We start from the raw sequence: 22,024 nt of genomic DNA, 5'->3' as shown, positions 1-22,024 counted from the left end.
TGCTTTTATGAGGCTCCTGTTTTGAAACAGACATGTGGGTTTTCAAGGAGAAGAGTGAAACTGTGGCCCCGGGGCCGATCTTCCCAGCCCGCCCAGGATGCAGAGCACAGGACACTCACCTGCCTGCACTCAGGCTCCAGGAGCCATGTCTTCCCCAGGGGAGCAGGAACAGAGGGAAAAACAAGGTCACTCCCGGTCAGCCGCCCCATAGTGCTTCCCCCAAACCACCAGATTGACCCCCACAGGAGTCGCCCGCAGAGTGATGGTGGGACCAGGTGGGCTCCAGGGCCCTCGCTGGGCTGGCTCGTCCAGAGCCCCGCCGGCGCTTCAGAGATGGGAACCTCGTCCCAAGCACAGGATCTCATCCAAACAAGGACAGACGCCAGCCCCCAGTCTTCCGGTCGGAGCTGGTCTCCGAGCCCACTTTTTGTTTTTAATAATTTTTTAAATAATTTTTATTTATTTTTTTCCCCCAAAGCCCCAGTAGATAGTTGTATGTCATAGCTGCACATCCTTCTAGTTGCTGTACATGGGACATGGCCTCAGCATGGCTGGAGAAGCGGTGTGTTGGTGTGTGCCCGGGATCCGAACCCGGGCCGCCAGTAGCGGAGCACGAGCACTTAACCGCTAAGCCGCGGGGCCGGCCCCAAGCCCACTTTCTAAGTGCGCTGCAGGGGTGACCTGGGGCCCACCAGTGGGCGTGCCTCCCTCCAAGGGGCCACTGCCCTGAAGACAGCCCAGGATGGAGGAAAGGGCCCCATCAGCCCACACCTGGCACCGCACAAGGAACCTGCACACACCACGCTGAGCTTCCTTTGGGGACGGGCCACCCTCCACGGAAACGCGGCTGCCTGTCCATAAGGACGTGACTGCCACCAGCGAGCATGACCTGTGACATCAGAGGGTGATCTTTGACATCAGGGGGTATGATCTGTGACATCAGAGGACATGGCCTGTGACACCAGAGGATGTGCCTGTGACACCAGAGGACATGGCCTGTGATACCAGAGGATGTGACCTGTGACACCAGAGGACGTGGCCTGTGACATCAGAGAATGTGGCCTGTGACACCAGAGGACGTGGCCTGTGACATCAGAGAGTGACCTGTGACATTGGAGGGTGACCTGTGACATTGGAGGACAGGCCTGGACACCCAGCATCCCACCTTCCCCACGATTAGTGGGATGAAGCTACTGAGAAAGTCTGTGCGGGCGCAGCGACCTGCCTCTGAAAGGTCATGCCCTCTGTTACTGGGGGATGCGGGCACCCCTGGTCCCCACCAGTCGCTGGGCCAGGTCAGCAGGGCCCCAGTCTCGTAGTCCAGCTGAGGTCAGCGCAATACAACGGGGCTGCAGGCGGGACAGTGTGGACGCCTGGGCTTGGAGTTGGAGGGGGCAAAGGAAAGCCGGCACGGACGCTGCCCCCAGCGTCTCTTCTCCGTCTACTAGATTCAAGTAAAATGACATCGGCAAGCTTCAGTTCAACCCTGAAGTCCCCAAGGCCAATGCTCATCCCTACCTCCTTTTGTTCTCAATTAATTTTTAAATATTTTTGTGACAAAATACACATAACATAAAATTTTAACCATTTTCCATTGTGTAGTTCAGCAGCATTAAGCACATTCACGTTGTTGTGCAGCCATCACCACCATCCATTTCCAGAAACGTTTCATCTTTTCAAACTGAAACTATGTCCTCACTAATTACTAACTCCCCATCCCCCTTCCACAGCTCCTGGGACCCAACATCTACTTTCTGCCTATGGATTTGACTCCTCAAGGGACCTCATGTAAGTGGAATCGTAGTATTTGTCCTTCTGTGTTTGACTCATTTCACTCAGCATAATGTCCTCAAGGTCTATCCATGTCATAGCACGCAGCAGAATTTCCTTCTTTTTTAAAGCTGAATAATATTCTTGTATGTGTATTCTACATTTTCTTTATCCATTCATCTGTTGACAGACAATGGGATTGCTCCTGCCTCTTGCCCACTGTGAATGATGCTGCTGTGAACACGGGTGTGCAAACATCTGTTTGAGTCCCTGCTGTCAATTTTTTTGGGTGTATATCCAAAAGTGGAATTGATGGCTTATGTGGAAGTTCTATATTTAATTTTTTGAGAAACTGTCATACTATTTTTCACAGTGGCTGCACATTTTACATTCCCACTAACAGTGCACAAAGGTTCCAATTTCTCCACGTCCTCACCAACACTTGCTATTTTCTGTTTTTTTTTTTTTTTTATAATTGCCATACTAATTTAGGGTGTGAAGCAGTATCTCATTGTTTTGACTTGCTTTTCCCTCATGAGCATCTTCATGTGCTTTTGGCCATATGTTTGTCTTCTTTGGAGAAATGTCTATTCAAGTCCTTCACCCATTTTTCAGTCAGGTTGTTTTTTTGTTGTTGGGTTTCAGGCAATCTCTATATATTTTGGATAATAAACTCTTCTCAGATATGTGATTTGCAACTATTTTCTCCTGTTTTGTGGATTGCCTTTTCACTCTGTTGATAGTGTCTTTTGAGGCACGAAAGGTTTTGATTTTGATCAAGTCCAATTTATCTATTTTCACTTTTGCTGCCTGTGCTTTTGGTGTCATATCCAAGAAATCACTGCCAGATCTGATGTCATGAAGCTTTTCCCCTGTGTTTTCTTCTAAGAGTTTTATAGTGTTAGCTCTTATGTTTAGTTTTTTTACCTCTTAGTGAATCTCTGAAAATAGTGTGAGTTAAGGGTCCATCTTCATTGTGTTGTGTGTAGATGTCTGGTTGTGTCATAAAGACTGTCCTTTGCCCACCGAATGGCCTTGGCGGCCTTGTCAGCATCATCTCCCCGTGCACAGGAGTAGACTCTGGGCTCTCTCTTCTCGTCCGTGGTCTGCACGTCTGTCTTTATGCCGGCGCCACACTGTTTTGATTACTGTGGCTTTGTAGTAAGTTTTGAAATCAGAAATGTGAGTTCTCCAACTTTATCCTACCTTTTGAGGATTGTTTTGGCTATTCAGGTTTTCTTGAGATTTCATATGAATTTCAGGAGGGGTTTTTCTATTTCTGCAAAAAACGGCACTGGGCCATCACTCCCTTTTAAGTCCACCATCTGCATCAGCGTGGACGTGAGGGTCCTTCCTCGCACCTGGAGTCAGTATCCAGCTCTGAGCCACCTCTTTGGTGCTCAAATTGTTCCACTTGGGCCTTTGGGAGCTCTTCAGCTGGTTCCTGTGACCTCCGTCCCCCAGCACGTGTTTGGTCATCTCCACACTCTCTGGCACTACACGTCTGATGCATTCCTTGCCCCAGTCCCAGGGCCAGTGACGTCCCTGAGGAGCCCTGGTAGCCTTGACTAGAGAACATGCTGGAAACCGAGACCTGGGCCTGAGAGGTGCTCCCGCCTCCAGGCCCCGTCAGGGGACAGCACTAGGACATGTGTGGACTCGTATTTAGGTAAATTGTGTCCTCGTCTGCCCCCTGTGACTGCCTCACAGAAACACTGGCTGCCCAAGGACACTTTTCACGCCAACAAAGACCCCAGATGCCTCCGGGTGCTCCACCATCACGACAGCCCAGTTCTGGGGGACCTGTTCCACACTTGGTCACAAGGTCTGCACTTGTCTGGCGTTGTCATGAGCGGTGGCCCCATCACTGGTGCCCCACCCTGGCCCCTCGCCTGCTGCACAAGCCCTCACCCTCCCGAGCCTCAGTTTCCCGTGACGGCAGGAGGACACTTCCCGGCTGGCACTTTCTGCCCCTCGGTTCGTCTTCCACTCCTGGGAAAGGCCACCAAGGTGGAGAGCCGAGTGCTGCTGGGACGAGAATGTTTAGCAGTACCGGGGGAGCTTCACTGTGCACAAAGGCACATTAAGGAAAGGGCAGCTGATAGAGGACTGCAGGCTCCCCAGCATGGAAGGAAGGAGCTCGCAGGGCCCGCCTCAGGAGCTGGAAGCCGCCCTCTCCCGGCAGAGCTCCAGACCTTGACGCAGGGACACGGGGCTTCCCTGAGAGGTGGGAGGACTCTGTGCTCCCGTGCTGGACACTGCACACGTGGCCGGGTGTCTGGCGACGTCTGCGGCGCAAGCCCCCCTGCACCAGGGCCCCACGGAGGCCCGCGTCCTCACAGCCCCCAGGGGACAACGGCAGGCCCCGCGGTCTGGGTGCCGAGGTAGCAGACGCAGAGGTGGCAGCACGATGCCCCGGAGACAATGGTGTGCATCCACAGCACACAGCCTCGCCCCAAGTGTGCAGACCTAGTCCGGTGCCCATCTCTTGCCAGCGTGAGACTGAGTGATAAAGCAAAGTCAGACAGTGGCAAGAGGCGAACAAGAGACAAACACCTGGGAAAGGTTCAGATGGTGCTGAAATGGCTGGGGAGATGCAGCTTTCCTGTGCCTCGGAGGCCAGAAATGGTGAGAGAAATGGGGGCAGGTAGAGGCACCAGGAGCAGGACCCCTGACCACAGATGGTTCCCTCTCGTCCGCTTCACTGGGGGCCCAGCCTGTGGGGCTGAGGCCCAGGTCAGAGTTTCTGGTCACTGAGTGGGGACTGCAGATTGGAGCTCTTGGTCGGGTGGCTGGGGTGGGGTGGGCTCCCAATGGCACGGGCAGCAACCTTGGGTCCAGATCTCTGTGGGGTTGACCTGCACGCAGCGGCTGGCCAGGCCTGGCTGCTCTCAAGTCTATGGCTTCCTTGCTCTCTGACCAGGGAGAAGCCTGGGCCGCCTCTGACCCAGAATGGCACACGGCGTGCACTGCCCACCACAGAAGCCCGGGACAGGCCAGACTGACCCTGGCGCCCGGCCTGAGCTGACTGCCATGGGCCAGGCGCTTCTGGTGTTTTTTCTCACCCCAAAGTGATGCTGCCTGAGGGACAGGAGCCTGGAGGGCTGACCGGGAAGAGGGTGCAGCACCTGCCTGCCCCGGCCAGAGACACAGCCCAACCTGACTATGGTCGACAGGACGAGGTGACCTCCCGCCATCTGTCGCCTAGTGACCAGGTGCCCAGCTAACAAAGGGAGAAAAGCCATTTCCTATACCAAACACGGAGAACATATGCAGGTGAGCACAACACCCCCAGGGAAGGACGCACAGGGAGGTCGCCAGGGGACATGGGGAGGGGCTCCGAGCACACCTCATCTCTCTCCCCCACGTGACTGGAGCTCCTGCCTGAACACGGGCCTCGCTGCGCATGGCACCCCGAGGCCACAGCACCCCCCACCTCCTTTCCGTGGTGGACGGAGGACCAGGACTCACCGGGTTCTGGGCGTCAGCGTCGGGGGCCCCGCCGGCCTTCTGCCTCGCCAGCTCCTTCACATAGCTGCAGACGTTGGGGCCAAAGCACTCGGCCTCGTAGAAGGCGCTACCCCAGCCTGGGCTGCCGCTCTGGAACTCGGCCGGGCCGCCCACCTCGGGCCTGGCCAGCCGGGCCACTGCCTCCACGCCCGAGGCCCCGCCGGCCGGCTCTGGGCCCTCACCCTGCTGCCGGTCCCTGGCCTCTGGCTGCCGCTCCCTCTCGGCTCTCACCGACTTCTGAGGCCGGAATCCCACCTCGAAGTTCCCCTGGGACAGCTCCTCTGAGTCCACGTCGGACAGTGCCGCGGGCGGACAGGGGACTCGGCCCAGGCGCCTGGAGGACGGCTTCTCCATTCCTGGACGGAAGTTAATGGGTAGAGTCCGTCACTCACTGTTTACGGAGAGGCCGCCCGTGCCGAGCCGGGAACGTGAGACCCCTAGACAGCCACTCTAGAGGGGCTGCCAGGGGACCTCAGGGCCAGGGGTGGGGGTGGGGGGTCCTGCTTCCTAGGAGGGGTCCCGTGGATCCCCCGCTGTCACGCGAGCAGAGTCGAGGGTGGAGGTTTGCGGGAATTTGAACTGTTTGTAAATACATGGATACAAGAGGGTCCTTCGTGGGGAGAGGATGGGAGCAAGTGGTGGCTGTCCTGAGCACGTCCCTTTGCTTAAATCTCCTGCAGCGCACATGCCTGCAGAGAGGGTGGGGCACGGTCACCAGTCCTTGTCACCGCTCCCAGGGCCACACAACCTCACCCCCAAAACCGTGTCCTCTTAGACCGGATTTTGGGAAATTACAGAGATGTCAGTCATCTGGGCGCCCTGGGCTAACAATCCAGGAACAGAAGCCTCAGGGCCTTCCAGTGGCACACGTTTCCAGAAAACATGCAGAGATCCACGCTGGCATCGCCAAGCTGCTGGCCAGCGACTCTGGGAGGCAGAGGCGCCCCGTCCACCACAACCCCCAGCCCCAAGGCTGCCTGGGCTTCTGCTGGCGTGGGGAAACATGCCCCCCGACAGTGTAGACCCCCCAGGGGAGGACGGGCCCTGCCCTGGGGACCCAGGGGGGCACGTTTCCTATAATTGTGCAGCTGAGAGGGTAGAGATGAACCCGCATAGAAAGGTCCCCCCAGAGCCCACGTCTCTCACCTGCTCCACGCAGGGAGGGCCTTTTGCTGGACGGTGAGCAGCCACGCGGAGCTCTGGTCCTGCCACTGCCCTCGGGCTGTGACCCAGCCTCTTCCGAAGTGCTGCCATCAGAACAGAGGACACTGCAGGCACCCCCTCTGGCTCCCTAGGCCCCTCACTACATAGCAGCCTCCTTCAGGCTCACCTGAGGAACCCCCAGCTCTTACCCTACCTAAACACCCTGGGGTGTGGAGTGGGGACCCCTCAGCGACCCGCCCCCAAGCACTTCTGGGGCACACGCCACAGAGACCCTCCAGCTTCCCACTTCCTGGGGATAGCCTGGCTGCCGCGGAGCCCCCCTTTGTCCAGGCAGAGGGCTCTCTGGGCATTGATGTCTTGGGGTCCCCAGAGAGTCTTCTCAGTGTTACGAGGGTGTCGGGGCCCCTCTAGGCACGGGCCTGGCCTGGCCGCCCCCGACATCACCCTCTGCAGCCCCCAGGAGGCATCGGGGAGCAGCAGGGCATGGACAGTGAAGGGATGGGGGCTGCGGGGGCTGGTGGGGACAGGGAGAAGGAAGCTGTAGTCACCCCACCTTCTAACACTGGGAGAGAGCTGTCACCTGACTCTGGCCTGGACAGCAGGGCAGTACGCTGTTCCCTGAGGGGACATCCCCCACACCCCCAGGCTCCTGGTCACTCTGCCTCCTGGAGCTGGGCTTTGAGCAGGCAGATGTGCCTGCTGCTCCCATGACTCCATGAACCCTCTCTTCCTGCCAAAAGGAGCCCAGTGCCCAAAGGTAAAGCTTTGGAGGCAGGGTGGGCCTCTAGCCCAACGAGAGGGGCCCCCAGTGGGTGACCTCTCTGGGGAGGGCGATGAGCTGGAGGCCAGGGTGCAGCAGGAGAAGGCTGAGCTGTTGGCCAGGAGAACGTGGCGGGAGCACATCGGGGGCCTGGAGCGGGCAGGAATGCAGGGCCGTCCTGGGGCCCGGCCACAGTGATCCGGAGTGGGGGAGCCTAGGCTGCGGGGGGTACTCACTTCTCGGGGGGCGACGTCCTCCCATTCACCACTTTGAAAAGATTCTGCAGCAACTTCTCCCCCCAGTAGAGGTCACAAAACTTCTCGGAAATGGCCCCGCAGAACGTGGCATAGGTGAGATCTTTCAAGGCGTAAATATACTCCCCTACGTTTGCAGGATGACAGGGCAGGTTACGATGTGGGCTACAAATGGGCCAGGCTGATCTCAGGAGCTGGGGGGTGGGGAGGGGAACCGGGTGGGGGGAGCTGGGCTCTGAGACCCTCTTCCATCCTGAGGCTTTGCTGCCAGCTGGCCCCTGGGGGGCTCAGCTCTGCCCTCCGTGCTCTCTGTGCAGAGACAGATGAGTGGGGATCCCTCCTGGTGGTGGCCCCAAGGCGCCTTCACACTGAGCTTCCCCCAGTGCACTGCATCCCCCCATGGCCTCTCCCTGGTCCTGGGGCTTCTCTGGGGCCCTCTGTGTTCCCCCAGGTACCCATGATCAGAGCCTCCAGCCCATTGTCCAGGTAGCCGTCAAAGGCGAACTCCTCCTGGATGAGACGTGTGGCCTCTTGCAGCGACAGGCAGCCCGTCCCCTTTGGGAGGGGTGAGGCATCCACATTAGATGCACAGAGCTTGCAGTCAGCTGGCTGGGGCTGCTCGGGGTGACCGTGTGGGGCCTGGTCATCCTGCTCCCTGACAGGGGTGCCCCTGGGGTTGTCTGGACTCGCCGTGGCAAGGCAGGGGCCCCGTGGGGCTGGTGGGGGGCCCTCGGGCTCCTGGCCGGGGCCCTCAGTGGCCTTGATCCTGGGCGGCTTGGCTGGCTGACACGGGCCATGCTGGGTGGTGGGCCCTGGGGGGCAGGGCCCAAGGCCTCCAGAACAGGCTCCAGGAGGGACTAGTTCGTCCAGCCCTTGGTCCGGGGGTGGCACCTGTGCCTTCAGGGGTGGGACGGCGGCAGAAGGTTCAGGGCTTGTCAACAAAGGCCCCTCCTGCGGGCTGGCGGGGGAAGGGGGTGGGGGGCAGGGGCACCCCTGGGCTGAGTCTCTGAGGGGTTCTGGTGGTGCTCCTTGTGGTCTGGGACCGGGTGCTGGCTGGTCAGTCGCCTTCAGGCTGGTGGCCACTCCGTGGGCCTCAGGAGCCTGCTTCCCATCGCCCTCCCCATCCAGCTGGCCTCTCCTCTCCTCGGGCTCCTCGGCCAGCCCTGAGGAGAGGGCAAGTGCGTCCCTGTGGGGAGAGAAGGGGAGAGCACTCAGGAGAGCCTCCGGACCCTGCAGCTCCTTGGGGGGCGGGGGGTGCTCACCTGGCCACACCTGCGTCTGGTGCCAGGACAATGGGCTTAAAGTGGGTGGCCATGGAGGTGAACGCCTCTGGCAGCAACGTGGCCCCTTTGCAGCAGGAGGGTTGACAGGGCATGGGCCCCTGCATGGCGACAAGCCTGGTGTCGCCAACGCGCATGAAGCCTGGGGACAAAATCGAGGTGAGAGGGTGGAGGGGGCTGGCTATGCAGATGCCCTGGTGCGCCTCCCCATAAAAGCCACAGCTCCTCCCAGCTTTGACTGTTGGTGCCGCGTCCCCTCTCCCACGTCTCTAAGGGCCCAGGAGACACTGGGACCTCAGGGACAGAGGCCCGAGGGAGAGGCCTGAGCCCAGGGCGGCTGGGAGCTGGGAGGGGGGACACAGGTGCCGGGGGAGCACTGGAGTGACAGAAAAGGCCAGAAGAGCTGGGCCACAGATAGGGGGCTCCCACAGCCTGCAGAGGAGGGATCTTCTTCATGCTGCAGGATGGGGCGGGTGCCACGGGGACGGGACCCTGTGGGCTCTGTGGAGGGAGACGGGGTGGGACCAGGACTGGGGGTTGGTACAATGTGGACGCGGAAGGGGCATGGGGGTGTGGAGGCCGCCTGCTCTGGAGCCTGGGGAGACAGGAGAGAGAACTTGGAGCCGAGGCCCAAGGGACCAGGAGTTTAGAAGAGACAGAGGCAGAGAGGGAAGAGCAGGTTGGGGGTCCTGGTGACGTCCGGGTGTCCACTCAGGGCTGGACTCCCAGAGGCAGCTCTGGTGGGATGGCCGCAGGGGCAGCATGGCGGGGGTGCAGGGGCCCGGGGGCAGGAGAGGCCGGGCCTGGGGGGCCCACCTGTGCCGGGCCCGGGAGTGGGTGCCGTGCTGGCGTTCAGTTCAACCACCGAGAAAGCGTTCTGGAGACTGATGGTCTCTTCCTCCTGGTGAACCTGGGCAGAGGCACACAGACACCCCGAGTCGAGGTGACAACAGCGGCCCCGACATGCTGGGCGGACCCTGCAGCACGTGATCCCCGCCCTCTCAGCCCCGAGGAGCTCGCAGCGTGCTGGCTCGCAGAGCTGGGCTTGTTTCTCTTTGGAACAAGAGCTTTCTGGGCATTTTGCTTCCCAGTTCAACAAGGTTTTGGTAGGTTTCTAGGACATGGGAAGATTATGCGCCGTCCGGTCCGAGACCCTGGGTTACCCAGAACCCAGACTCCCAAAAGGTGGCAGGGGGGAGGTGTGCCTGTCTGCTGTCAGAGTGACCCCACCCCCACATCACCCACCCCTGATGTGGCCCTGCCCCGGTCAGGGCGCCTAGGGTGCCGACAGGCTCGTTTGTAGACGATGCCAGCTACCTGAGGGTCACTGTGCAGGAACCCCAGGGTGTGCCCTGCCCCAGCGCTGGGTGAACAGCACCCACACACGCCAGGTGGTCAACAGAGAGCCAGAGCGACCGAGCTACCTACACCTTCTCTCTCAGCTCTCTACACAGCTGGACACTGGACTCCATCTCCCTGGGGCCCCGGGCAGAATAGGGGTCTGCACCGGGCTCCGGACACCACTGTCTCACCTGGCAAGTCGATGCCCTCAGGTGAGCCAAGATCTTCCTGCTGTCCATGCCTCGCTGGAGGAGGTGGGTGCCGCACGTCTGAAAGCAAGCACACGGCCACACCTGGGGATCGGTGGCTCAGGCACCGCCCCACTTTGCTCCGGCGGTGCCAGGGAACCGCCAAGCTGGACGAGGAGCCTGTCAGAGCACGTGGTGGCAGCGAGGAGGGCCAGGGGCTTCTCGCCGGGAGGACCCTGAAGGCGCCCCAGCCTTGGGCCGCCTGTGATGAGACTCAGTGTCTGCGCGTCCACCAGCCGTCCCTCCCCAGCTGGAAATGAAAACTGAACAGAGATGGGCACGGCCTCTCCCCCGACCCGGCCTTGCGGATGGCCACCTGCACGGAGCCACCTGAGCCCCCGCTCACCTGGCCCCCTCCTTCTCCCTCTAAATGGCAGTGGCCTCTGTGCAAATGAGGGCAGGCTCGCTCTGCCCCTCCTGCAGCATTGACTGCTTAAAATCCGCTCTCACCACTTCAACTGATGTCTGGCCGTATTTACCTTTGACACTGGATCTCGTCCTCACTGGAGAGAACAGGCCAGAGAGGCCCAGAGAAGTTATGCAGGCTGCCTGAGGTCACAGAGAAGGCCTGGCACCCAGGTCCCCTAGCCCCAGAGCTGTCTCCTCCACCTATCTACACACAGCTTCTCCTTCCAGAAGGCTCTGCGGCCCCCTAACCACCAAAATGCAATGGTGGGCCCCCCTGCACTCATCCAGCGGTAGCTGGCAGACGTGGCACTGGCCACTCTTGGAGGATGGTCAGGACCCGCCCCGCTGGGCCCCCGCCCAGCCTGGAGAGACCAGCCGGGGAGGGGGAGGCTGACAGGACCCTCAGAGGAGGTGTTAGGGGACGCTCTGCTCCCCTCTGGCAGGGCCTAAGGGCAGGGGTCAGCCCTCGGCCCCAGGACATCCCCTACCTACTCTCTGGCCTGTGGACACCTTGGAGACAACAGGGGGTCTGGAGGGAATGCCGGGGTGGTGAGCAGCTGAGACCCCCGCTGCCCTTCCCCATCCAGCGGCACTGGCCTTCCCGGGAATCCAGACCCCGTGTCCAGCCCTCCTCCCCTGTGGGCCACCTCCCAGGCCCTGGACGGTGAGCTGGTCCCCTTGCAGCTCTGTTACCTTGATGGCCTCGGCTGCGGACGGCCGCTCCTGGGCGCTGCGTCTGGCCATGTCCAGGAGGAGGGTCTTGAGCCTGCGTGGCAGGGCCAGCTTGTGGTCTCGGGGGACGCTGAACTTGGCTGCTGTCCACAGGACCGCGGCCACACAGTACACTGAGGCCTGGGTGGAGGAGGAGAGAGAGGGCCAGCCCTGCTCAGCAGGCCTGCCCCCGCCCCAGGGCTCCCCAAAAGGGTCACCGGGGCACCGTCCCCACAGACACACTCCTGTCGGGACTCCCGCCAGGCGCCAGGCACCTCCTCAGAGCCTGGAGCCCCACCCCAGACCCTGCGTCGGCACCCAGGGGCACAGCCTTGGAATCTGCATGTTTAACAGGTACCCACAGGGCTGAAACACTCGAGTGTGAACAGCCACGACTTAGGTCTCAGCCGGGTTTCCCGCCTGTCACTCTCCTCACGAAGGTGAAGGTGGCGACCTGGGGAGTCTGAGGCCAGGAGCCCCAGAATCAGTGGTGTGCTGCTAAACGGTTAAGAACGGGCTCTCCGAACAAACCTGCACGCCTCTGCATATTCTAGAATTGACTGAGATATAGGATGTGCAGCACACAGTTTAAAATAATGAAAGCTCTTTTTTCTAAGTCCCATCCAGGCGACTGACTCTCACTGAGAGTTTTCCTGGATTTTTACCCAACGGCTGCGTCCGCAATCAGCCTATGACGAGTGAGCGGTTCCGACATGAACGTTGGTCGGTATTTTCGTTTATCTCAATAAGATGAACATGAAACAAGAAAGACACAGGCTGGTGCTGCACTCGTCTGGGTGGCGTCTTTGCTGCATCGGAACAGTGTTGAGAACCGGAAGAATATTCCTTTGAGCGTTTTTGACTCCCGAAATGCAGCAGCCACAGACAGGACACACCCATAAGTTCAGTTGTAGTAACACTTCCCACCTTGCTCCGCTAAGTCCAGACAATCGACAGAACAACACACCACCGCTGGTGTTAGCGCCTGCTGGCTGCCGCGGTGTAAACACTCCGCACGGCCAACTTCAAGCTGCCCAGGTGGCGCCAGTGGACGGAGAAGAGGAAGGACGGAGGCCCCCTTGAGGCAGCGCCCCCCCAGCCAGGAGCATGGCCAACAGGACACTCCAGTCAAACCTCTAGGAAATTGTTAGTTTTGAGTATTTAATCTTTTAAGAAGTTTAACTTTTTATTTGAGACAATTGTAGATTCACACACAGTCGTAAGAAGCACTGTACAGAGATCCTGTGCGCCCTCACCAGCTTCCCACAATGGTAACGTCTTGCAAAACCATAGCACCACGTCACAGCCAGGACGTGGCCGGTGACACAACAGAGACACAGAGCATCGTCAGGATACCCCCTGTGGCCCTGACCACGTCTATTCCCGCCCTCCTTGATCCCTGGCGACCGCTCCTCTGGCTTCCATTTCCATAATTTTGTCATTTCACGTAGATGGAATCACACCATAGCTAACCTTTCCGGATTGGCTTTTTCCTCCCAGTACAGTCACCTGCAGATCCACCAGCTTCAACATTCCCTTCCCTTGACTGCGGACCAGCAGTCCATGGTGTGGAGGTGCCACGGCCTGTTGAACTCTCACCCTCTGAAAGACACCTGGGTTGTTTCCAGTTTGGGGCTATCACGAATAAAGCTGCTACAAACGTTCGTGTACAGGATTCTGTGTGAACTTTTCTCTAGGACAAACATCTTGGAGAGCAACTTCTGGGCTGTGTGGTAGCTGCATGTTGAGTATTTTAAGAAACTGCCAGATTGTCTTCTGAAGCGGCTGCACTGTTTTGCATTCCCACAGCAATGCCTGAGAGTGCCTGTTGCCCCACATCCTTGCCAGCATTTGGTGTTGTCAGTTTTCCAGATTTTGGCCATTCTAATAGGTGTGTAGTGGTTTTCCATTGTTTTAATTTGCTTTTCGTGATGACATATGGAGGTGAGCATTTTTCTTATTCTTATTCAACGTAAGACGTCTTCTTTGGCGGGGTGTCTGTTCTGGTCTTTTGCCCACTTTTTAATTGGGTTGTTTCCTTTCTTATTGTTGATGTTTAAGAGTTCTTTGTATACGTGGATAACAGTCCTTTATCAGATACGTGTTTGGCAAACATTTTCTCCGAGTCTGTGGCTTGTCTTTTCACTCTCTTAACATATCTTTTGCAGAGCAGAAGTTTTTATCCTAATGAAGTTTAACATCAGTTTTTCTTTCATGGATCGTGCTTTTGGTCAGGTCTAAAAACCCACTGCCTAGTTTTTCTCCTAAGTTGTCTTCTAGGAGTTTTATAGCTTTGCATTTTACATTTGGGTCTATGATCCATTTTGAGTTAATTTTTGTGAAAGGTGCAAGGTCTGTGTCAAGATTCTGTTTTTTGTGTGTGTGTGCATGTGTTTGTTCAGTTGTTCTGGCACCATTTGTTGAAAAGACTGTCCTTTCTCCATTGAATTGCCTTTGCTCTTCTGTCAGAGACTGGCTGACTATATTGACAGGAGTTTATTTCTGGGATCCCTCTTCTGTTCCACTGACCAATTTGTCTGTCCTTTCACCAATACCACATTGTCTTGATTATTGTAGCTTTATGGTAAGTCTTGATGTCGGGTGGTGTCAGTCCTCCAACTTTGTTCTCCTCCTCCAATATTGTGTTGACATTCTGTGTCTTTTGCCTCTCTGTATAAATGCTAGGATCATTTGTTGGTATCCACAAAATAACTTGCTGAAATTTTGAATAGGCTTGCAGTGAATCTGTAGGTCAAGTTGGAAGAACTGAGATGTTGACAATATTGAGTCTTCCTATCGACGAACATGCACTATTTCCCCATTTACTTGGATCGTTTTTGGTTTCTTTCATCAGAGTTTTGTAGTTTTCCTCATACAGATCTTATACATATTTTGTTAGATTTATACATAAGTAATTTTTTTTTGGTGCTAATGTAAATGGTATTGTGTTTTTAATTTCAAATTCCAATTGTTCATTGCTAGGAAACAGGAAAGCAATTCACTTTTGTATATTAACCTTCTATCCTGCAATCTTGCTATAACTGCTTATTAGTTCCAGATTTTTTTTGTTGATTCTGTGGGATTTTCTACACAATCATGTCACCTGTGAACAAAGTTTTATTTCTTCCTTCTCAATCTGTATACATTTTATTTCCTTTTCTTGTCTTATTGCTTTAGCCAGCACTTCCAGTATAACGTTGAATGGGAGTGGTGAGAATGGACATCCTTGCCTTGTTTCCAATCTTAGGGGGAAGGATGTAGTCTTTTACCACTAAGTATGTTAGCTGTAGGTTTTTGGTTTTTTTGTAGATGCTCTTTATTAAGTTGAGGAAGTTTCTTCTATTCCTATTATTCTGAGTTTTTTTTTTTTTAATCATGAATGGGTGTTGAATTTTGTCAAATGATTTTTCTGCACCAATGAATGTGACATGGGATTTTTCTTCTTTAGCTGGTTAATATATTGAACTACACTGATTGATTTTCAAATATTGAACCAGCCTTGTATCCCTGGAATAACCCCCACTTTGTTAAGGTGTATCATTGTTTTTACATATTGCTGAATTCTATTGTTATTTATTTTGTTAAGGATTTTTGCCTTTATATTCATGAGAGATATTGGCATATATACGTATATTTGTATATTGTACTGTCTTTGTATGAGGAGAATCTTAGCTTTATAACATAGGTTGGGAAGTGTTCTCTCATCTTCTGTTTTCTGGAAAAGACTGCATAGAATTGGTGCCGATTTTTCTTTAAGCATTGTGTAGAACTCTCTAGTGAAACCATCTGGGCCTAGAGGCTCACTTTTTGAGAGTTTTAAAATTATATATTCAATTTCCTTCATAGTTATGGGGCTGTTCAAAGGTCTATTTCACGTTGGATGAGTTGTGATGGTATACGTTTTTCGGAGAATCGGTCCATTTCATTTAAGTTTTTGAGTTTATGTGTGTGGAGTTGTCTATGGTATTCCATTATTATTCTTTGATGTCTGCGGGGTCCCTAGGGATATCCCCTGTGTCATTCCTAATATTGGCAATTTGTGTCTTCTTTTTTTGCCTTGTCAGTTTTGCTGGAAGCTTGTTGATTTTACTGGTCTTTTCCAAGAACCAGCTCTTCATTTCATTAGTTTTCTCTATTGTTTCTCTGTTTTCATCTCATTGACTTCTGCTCTCACCTTTATTGTTTCCTTCCCTCTGCTTTGGGTATATTTTTCTCTTCTTTTTCTAGGTTCTTGAGGTGGGAGGTTAGATCACTGAGTTGACTTGACCTCTTCTCTAACACACGCATTTAGTGCTGTGAATTTCCCTGTTGGTCCTGCACAGCTGTGTCCCACAGTGTCAACACGGGCATCTACTGATGGTCTTTTTTCATTCAGTTTGAGATCTTCCTGGTTCTTGGTAGGGGAAGTGATTTTTGATAGAAACCTGACATTTTCAGGTTATGACTCTGGATCTTACTTAAACTTCTGTTTTAGCTAGCTTTCTCAGACACCACTCTGGCAGGAAGAGGGGGCACCATCTTGTTACTGACAGGTGGGGCAGAAATCCAGGTGAGGAAGGGCTCCCGTCGCTGCTGGACAGGGGTGGGAGTCCAGCTCCCCACTAGGCCTCCCCTGACGCCTCTCTGACTGGGAGGGGAAGGAGTCCTTACTGCTCCTCGCTTGCCTCCACTCACACAGGGTGGGTGGCCACGTTACTGCTGGGCGATGGTGAAAGTCCCAACTCTCTGCAAGGCATCCTCTGACACCACTCCTGCTGGGAGGGGCACCTCATTATGGATGGGTGGGATGGGTGTCCAAGCTTCCCACTCGGCCTTCGTGGGCCTGGGTGGGCCTGCCTCTTCCTTTGCCCTGGTCCTTTGGCTCAAGAGTGCAGGCTTCTGTTGGGGCTTTTTGGTCTGTGCCTGATGGTGTTTCTCAGTTGTGGCTTCTTCAGCACCAAGTCTCCATGTATGAGGCAGAAAGAAAACGCAGGGCCCTCACTACCACGAGCTCCTCAGGCAGAGGCCCCCGGCCAGCTGCCTTCTGCTTTCCACCTTTCAGTCTTCTCATGCTTGTTTTAGGAATGGGGTGTGGGTTTCTCAGTGAACTCAGTGGGGGGAGTAGGAAGTTACAGCTCCTCCACCTGCCCAGAAGTGGAAGTTCTACCTTGGTCTTGAATATAATTTAACGTATTTAATTGTAGGTTTGAACAATTTAATAAATTCCTTGCTGAAAGTTTAGCTGTGGGCACTCTCAAGCCAGCACGCACTGCCCAGCGCTGTACACACAGAACTCCCATCTCAGGGTGTCACCACCAGAGCCACATCCCTGTCACCCTCCGGGGGAGGCACTGCCAGGCGGAGGCTGGCCAGACCAGGCAGAGCCGGGGCTCTGGACGTGGGTGCTGCACTCGGGGGCCACCCTGGCGCCCGAGTCCTGATCCGGGGCCCATGCCGCCCCCCTCAGGCTCTCTGTGAAGAAGGGGCACCACCGACGGCAGGGCGCAGGCAGGAGCCCACGGGAAGGGGGGGCCCAGGTACCTTTTCAGTCACCAGGTTTTGCTCTGCAACCTCGGGAGCCAGAAAGAACGCGTTGTAAGCGCCTAAGAGAGAAACCCCCAAACCCCAGGTGAGCTCTCCTCTCAGCCCCAGCAATCGATGCCAGAGCACAGCCCCGAGGGTGAACCCGTGTACCCACCGTTGGCTGGGGGTGGCCCGAAGAGCACAGCCCCGTCCTCGGCCACCAGCACGGAGTCCAGACACAGGCAGGCTGCAACAGAGGTGAGGATCAGGGTGGCCGGACTCACTGCGGGGACCTGTTCTCCCGGGGGCCTGCAGAGCTGCGGTCGGGGTGGGGCAGCCCTTCCTCCCACCCATCCCCACACCCCCCGGGTCACCCAGGGGATGCCAGGACACCAGGGGCCTCCCTGGACTCAGCACAGGGGCTGGAGCCTCCTCCCCTTCCCAGAGGCCCTGGGCAGAGCGCCCAGAGTGGACAGGGCACCAGGAGGATCCTCCGAGGCGCCCCTCCCACCCCCAGAGCTGCCTCGCGGCTGCATGGGACATACTGGGCTGGAATGCAAGGAGCTGAAGGAAGAGAGGGCACGGAGGGGCCCGGCCCACCCGCCGAGCGCTGCCCCCAGAGGGGTCCCGGAGGAGGCTGGGGGCCCCCTCAGACTGTACCCCAAAGGTCTGCGGATCATGGGACTGGAGGGCAGCCATATGGCAGTGAAGGACTAGCACCACAGAGGGGCTGCGGCCTGCCACACTGCCGGGAGGCTGGAGCTTTGGGGGCTACAAAGCAGTGTTCCGTCTAAGATCCACCCCGCCCAGCTGCCTTTCACCTCCCTGGGGACAATGTCGCCCCCGAGAGGGTGTGGGCCACCCCCCGGCTCTGGCTTCTCCTTGTAGCAGGGTCACCTACTTTAAGGCCACAGTTTAAGCATGTGTCCTCTGCTGCCCCCTGACCCCCTTTGGTCCTAAGACTGGAGCAGACACCCCCCAGGGTGCCCCGGCTCACAGCGCGGACAGTGCCGCCCGGCCCCAGGCCATCGCACGGCCCACACCAGCTGATGCAGGCCGCAAGCTGCCCCTCGGTCCCGGCCTGGGGACACGCTGGGGCGGGCTGAACAAGGAACCGCAGGACGCAGCGTCACCTGGGTGCCGGGTGTGCGTTCGCAGCGTGCTGAGGCAGGCGTGTGACAGAGCCCACAGCTCGTACTCCCTGAAGGGCCGGCCCAGCTTGGACAAGAGGTCCTGCAGGGAGACGTCCTGCGGGGAGAAGTCCCCCTCAGTGAAAAGGGCCGGGAGTCGCTCCGCCCAGACACCCTGGGGAGGGTTTACAGCGGAAGGTGACAGACAGGGCGAGAGCTGCTCTCAATACGGTGGGCTGTGACACAGCCCACTCCCGACAAAACGGGCTGGGAAAAGTCCCCACATCCAAGCATGTGTGGGTGAGGATGTGGAGAAGTCAAAACCTCGTGCGCTGTGGGTGGGAATGTAAAATGGTGCAGCTGCCTGGAAACAGTCTGGAGGCTCCTCAAAAAGATAAACATAGAATTACCCTACGATCTGGCAATTCTACTTCTGGGTATATACCCCAAAGAATTGAAAGCAGAGTTTCGAAGAGATATGTGCACCCACGTTCACAGCAGCATTGTTCACAACAGCTAAGACATGGAAGCAACCCAAGTGTCCACAGAGGGGATGAATGGATAAATGAAATGTGGTCCATCCATACAATGGAATATTATTCAGCCTTAAAAAGGAAAAAAATTCTAACACATGCCATAACATAGATGAACCCTGAGGACATTATGCTAGGTGAAATAAACCAGTCACAAAAGGACAAATACTGTGTGATTCCACTTATATAAGGTCTGTAGAGCCGTCAAATTCACAGAGACAGAAAGTAGAACGGTGAGTGCCAGGGGCTGGGGAGGAGGATGGGGAGTTAGTGTTTAACCCTGGGGACAGGGTTTCAGTTTGGGAAGATGAGAAAGCTCTGGATGGTGGTGACGGCTGCACCATAATGTGAATATACATTATTAATGCCACTGAACTGTACACTGAAAAGCGAGTAAGATGGTAAATTTTATGTTACGTGTATTTTACTCCCCCAACACATGTAAAAGTCCCGGGGTCAGAGGAATGCATTCAGACAGAAGGTAGTTCTCCACTTGAGGCCATGGGAAGAGCGAGGACCACAGCCAGCCAGCTCCTTCGACAGGCAGAAGTGCATGCTTTAGAGGAAGGTTCCAGAGGCTATGTCTTCACTCTCAACCCCTTCCATGCCCATGGTGTGGCTGCCTCGGTCCTGCAACTCTTCCCAGCTTGCTGCCTCACCCTTCTGTGCAGGGCAGGTGGCACATGTGCCGGGCCACGGTGCCCCCTCCCTACGCCTCCTGCTCCATGTGGGGTCAGAGTGGCCAGCTCTGACCCCAGGATGGGCTCTGCAGCAGAGACCCAGGTCCCCGGCTCTCCCTGTGTGGGGCCAAGGTCTGGATGGGCCCTGATCCCATGAGGCCTTTGAGAGAGGGAAGCCTGGTGGTTAGGACAACAGCTGGGCTTCCAGTCAGCTCTGGCCCCTCAGTGGCCACCCATCACCTGACAGGCTGGACAAGAGCTCCATGCCTCAGTTTACCCATCCAGAAGGTGGGCTGCCTTGGGGCTGTCATGGGAAGGTGAGCCTGGTCCAGGGCTCAGGTGCATGAAGTCTTCCTGCCTTACGCGAGCCGGCGTGGCCGGTGGAGATGGTGTGAGATGACACGTGCTCATCTACCATGTGCCAGCGAGCCGGGGTCTCCGGGACAGACTTTTTTGTTTTAAAGTAAACATTTTTCACATAAGTTACCCTCAGGTGCTTATCAGGATACGAATAAAAATATAAACCACAGAGTCCACCCCTCTGTCCTTGTTTCAACAGTGTGCTGGGAACAAGGTGCTTGGCAGGTGGCTTAGCCCCTGGGAGCCCACGGAGACACAGAGCTGTCCTCAGAGCCCCTGTGGTCATGCCAAAAACACCCCAAACCTCCCAGAACACTGGCTCTAACAGACTCCTCTGTCCCTTGTGCTGATAAGGGGACTGCACCAGGTCTGAGAGACCCGGCCCTGACCTGAGGTAGAGCCCATCCCGACCTGGGGACACCCTGTCCTGACATGAGCCAGACCCCATGCTGACCTGGGGAGACCCCATCCTGACCTTGGGGACTCCCCGTCCTGACCTGAGGCAGGCCCCATCTGACCCGGGAAGACCCCGTCCTGACCTGGGGGAGACCCTGTCCTGACCTGGGGAGACCTCATCCTGGCAGCTGCACAAAATCCCAGCATTCGAGGACTCAGTGGGCTGCTCGGGCTCCAATGCTTCCTGGCGTCTTTCGCAGACCAAGCCTGACAGGTGAACAGCCTCCACCCATAGTTTTAGTTTCTGACTTAAAAGTCAGAAGAGGAGACCGCTGTAGGCCCTGAGTGGCAGGACCAGGGAAGCAGAGCCCCAGAGCTAACCCCGCTAGAGCTGGGGCTGCTGGGGCCTCCTCCCGGGAAGCTGCTCTCTGTGTGTGTTGTTTGGACAGAAAATGAACCCCAGAGCAGGGGTGTGCCTTGGTCAATGAACGTGTGAGGCAGGCGGGGCCCTGCAAGCCAGGTGGGTGATGGGCGACGGGGAGGGTGGGGGCGGTGGCTGCTCTCAGGACGACCGACCACCACCTGGGGTGAAGCCGTCCATCTCCAGGGAGGCCGCAGGGAGGGAATCTGGCCTGGGGGCCACTCCTGGGGCGACAGTGAGCCCCCCAAGCTGAATTCACAGCTTCCTTCAAAACCAGGGCCACTCTCCTAAAACCTGTGAATTATTAAGCAGGAGTGAAGGCCGAGACCCTCCTTCACTTGGCGTAAGTGACCAGCATTCAACAAGGCTCTGGCCTGCCGAGGGGGTGTGCGTGCAGAACCCTTCCCCAGCCACGTGGAACACCAACACGAAGCCACCCACCTGCTCCGTGGCTGTACTTCCGGGCTCCCCGGCCCCATCCAGAATCCCCTCAACAGCCTCTGGAATCCCGGGGTCTTGGCCTGCCTCTCGAGGGTCCTCGGGATGGGGTGGGGGGCTTTCCTCCGCAGGGCTGGGCGCCCCAGCCCCCCTGTCCCCGTCGTGGCCTGCGCCTTGAGCCCCTTCCCACTGGAGCTCAGGCTCCTGCTCCAGCCACAGCCTGGACTTGGGCTGTGCCTTGAAGCTGGAAAGGCCATTTCTCGCCTCCGGAAAGGCCTTCCTGGGGTCTGGAGGGAGGAATTCGGGTATGGGCAGCTGGTTTTTCACGCTGGTCAGCGACAGGCAGAGGGAGCTGGCCTCGGGGCCCTCGGGCAGGAGCCTGGGGAACGTCTGCACTTTCCTCAGGCGGCGACTCTCCAGGAAGCCTCTGTCCAGGTTACCCAGGGGGCACTGGGCGTCCAGGATGAGGCTGGCCAGCCCCTCCCGGCCGTGGCTGTCTCCGTTTTTCACAGGGGCTGACAGGAGAGGCTTTGAGGGAGGAGTCCCGGGGTGCTCTGGGCCGGTGCGGGCGGGGGTCTGGGGCAGGCCCTCTGGGGCGGGCAGGGCCTGCGGGTCAGCGCTTCGGTCTCCGGGCTGCCGCTTGGGCCCCACACTTCTTGGAGCAAGTCTCCCTCTCCAGGTGCTCTCGTCAACATCTGGGCAAAAGCAAGATGCAGCTGCTGTGGAGGCGGCGGCCAGGGACCCGAGCCCAGGATGGGCACCCCTGCAACCTGCCCCCACCCACGGCCACCTCTGACCAGCTCCTGTAGGAACCCGGGACCCCACCATCACCAAAGACCCTGAGCACAGGGCCTCCAGGATGGGGCTCCTCTCCTGCGCTTCCAGGCCCCCACCCCTTCCCTCAGTACCCAGAAACGTCCTCATCCTTAGTCACTTGGAATCCAGTTAATTAACGAGCCTCAGAAGGCTCCTGGGCCTCCCTCCCCCCACCAGACACAGCTTCCTACAGCGGTTCCCCAAGGGAGCCCTTGGCCTGTCTAATTATCTCATCCAAAAGCTCATCGTTGTTCTATTATAATTACACAAGGACATTCCCCAGAGGAAGAAATTAAATCTTG

At 56.8% G+C, this 22,024-nt stretch overlaps 1 protein-coding gene across 1 annotated transcript in view; it reads right to left on the bottom strand.

Moving 5' to 3' along the window:
* KNDC1 (kinase non-catalytic C-lobe domain containing 1) overlaps window positions 1-22,024 on the bottom strand; it is a 67,267-nt gene that overhangs the window by 20,943 nt on the left and 24,300 nt on the right. The window contains exons 6-17 of the mRNA XM_087432897.1: window positions 20,910-21,601; window positions 18,082-18,196; window positions 17,124-17,195; window positions 16,967-17,028; window positions 11,429-11,587; window positions 10,271-10,348; window positions 9,555-9,648; window positions 8,721-8,880; window positions 7,914-8,644; window positions 7,441-7,585; window positions 6,427-6,527; window positions 5,242-5,636 (exon numbers count right to left, since the gene is read on the bottom strand). Coding sequence (XP_087289023.1) covers window positions 5,242-5,636; window positions 6,427-6,527; window positions 7,441-7,585; window positions 7,914-8,644; window positions 8,721-8,880; window positions 9,555-9,648; window positions 10,271-10,348; window positions 11,429-11,587; window positions 16,967-17,028; window positions 17,124-17,195; window positions 18,082-18,196; window positions 20,910-21,601 — 2,804 coding nt within the window. The remainder of the gene's footprint in view (window positions 1-5,241; window positions 5,637-6,426; window positions 6,528-7,440; window positions 7,586-7,913; window positions 8,645-8,720; window positions 8,881-9,554; window positions 9,649-10,270; window positions 10,349-11,428; window positions 11,588-16,966; window positions 17,029-17,123; window positions 17,196-18,081; window positions 18,197-20,909; window positions 21,602-22,024) is intronic.

The sequence above is a fragment of the Ceratotherium simum genome, chromosome 6 (genome assembly GCF_057802395.1).
Source record: "Ceratotherium simum simum isolate JZ-2026a chromosome 6, ASM5780239v1, whole genome shotgun sequence".
NCBI classification, from domain to species: domain Eukaryota; kingdom Metazoa; phylum Chordata; class Mammalia; order Perissodactyla; family Rhinocerotidae; genus Ceratotherium; species Ceratotherium simum.
The sequence above is the reverse complement of the archived record's forward strand: the minus strand, read 5'-3'. Positions and strand labels throughout refer to the sequence as shown.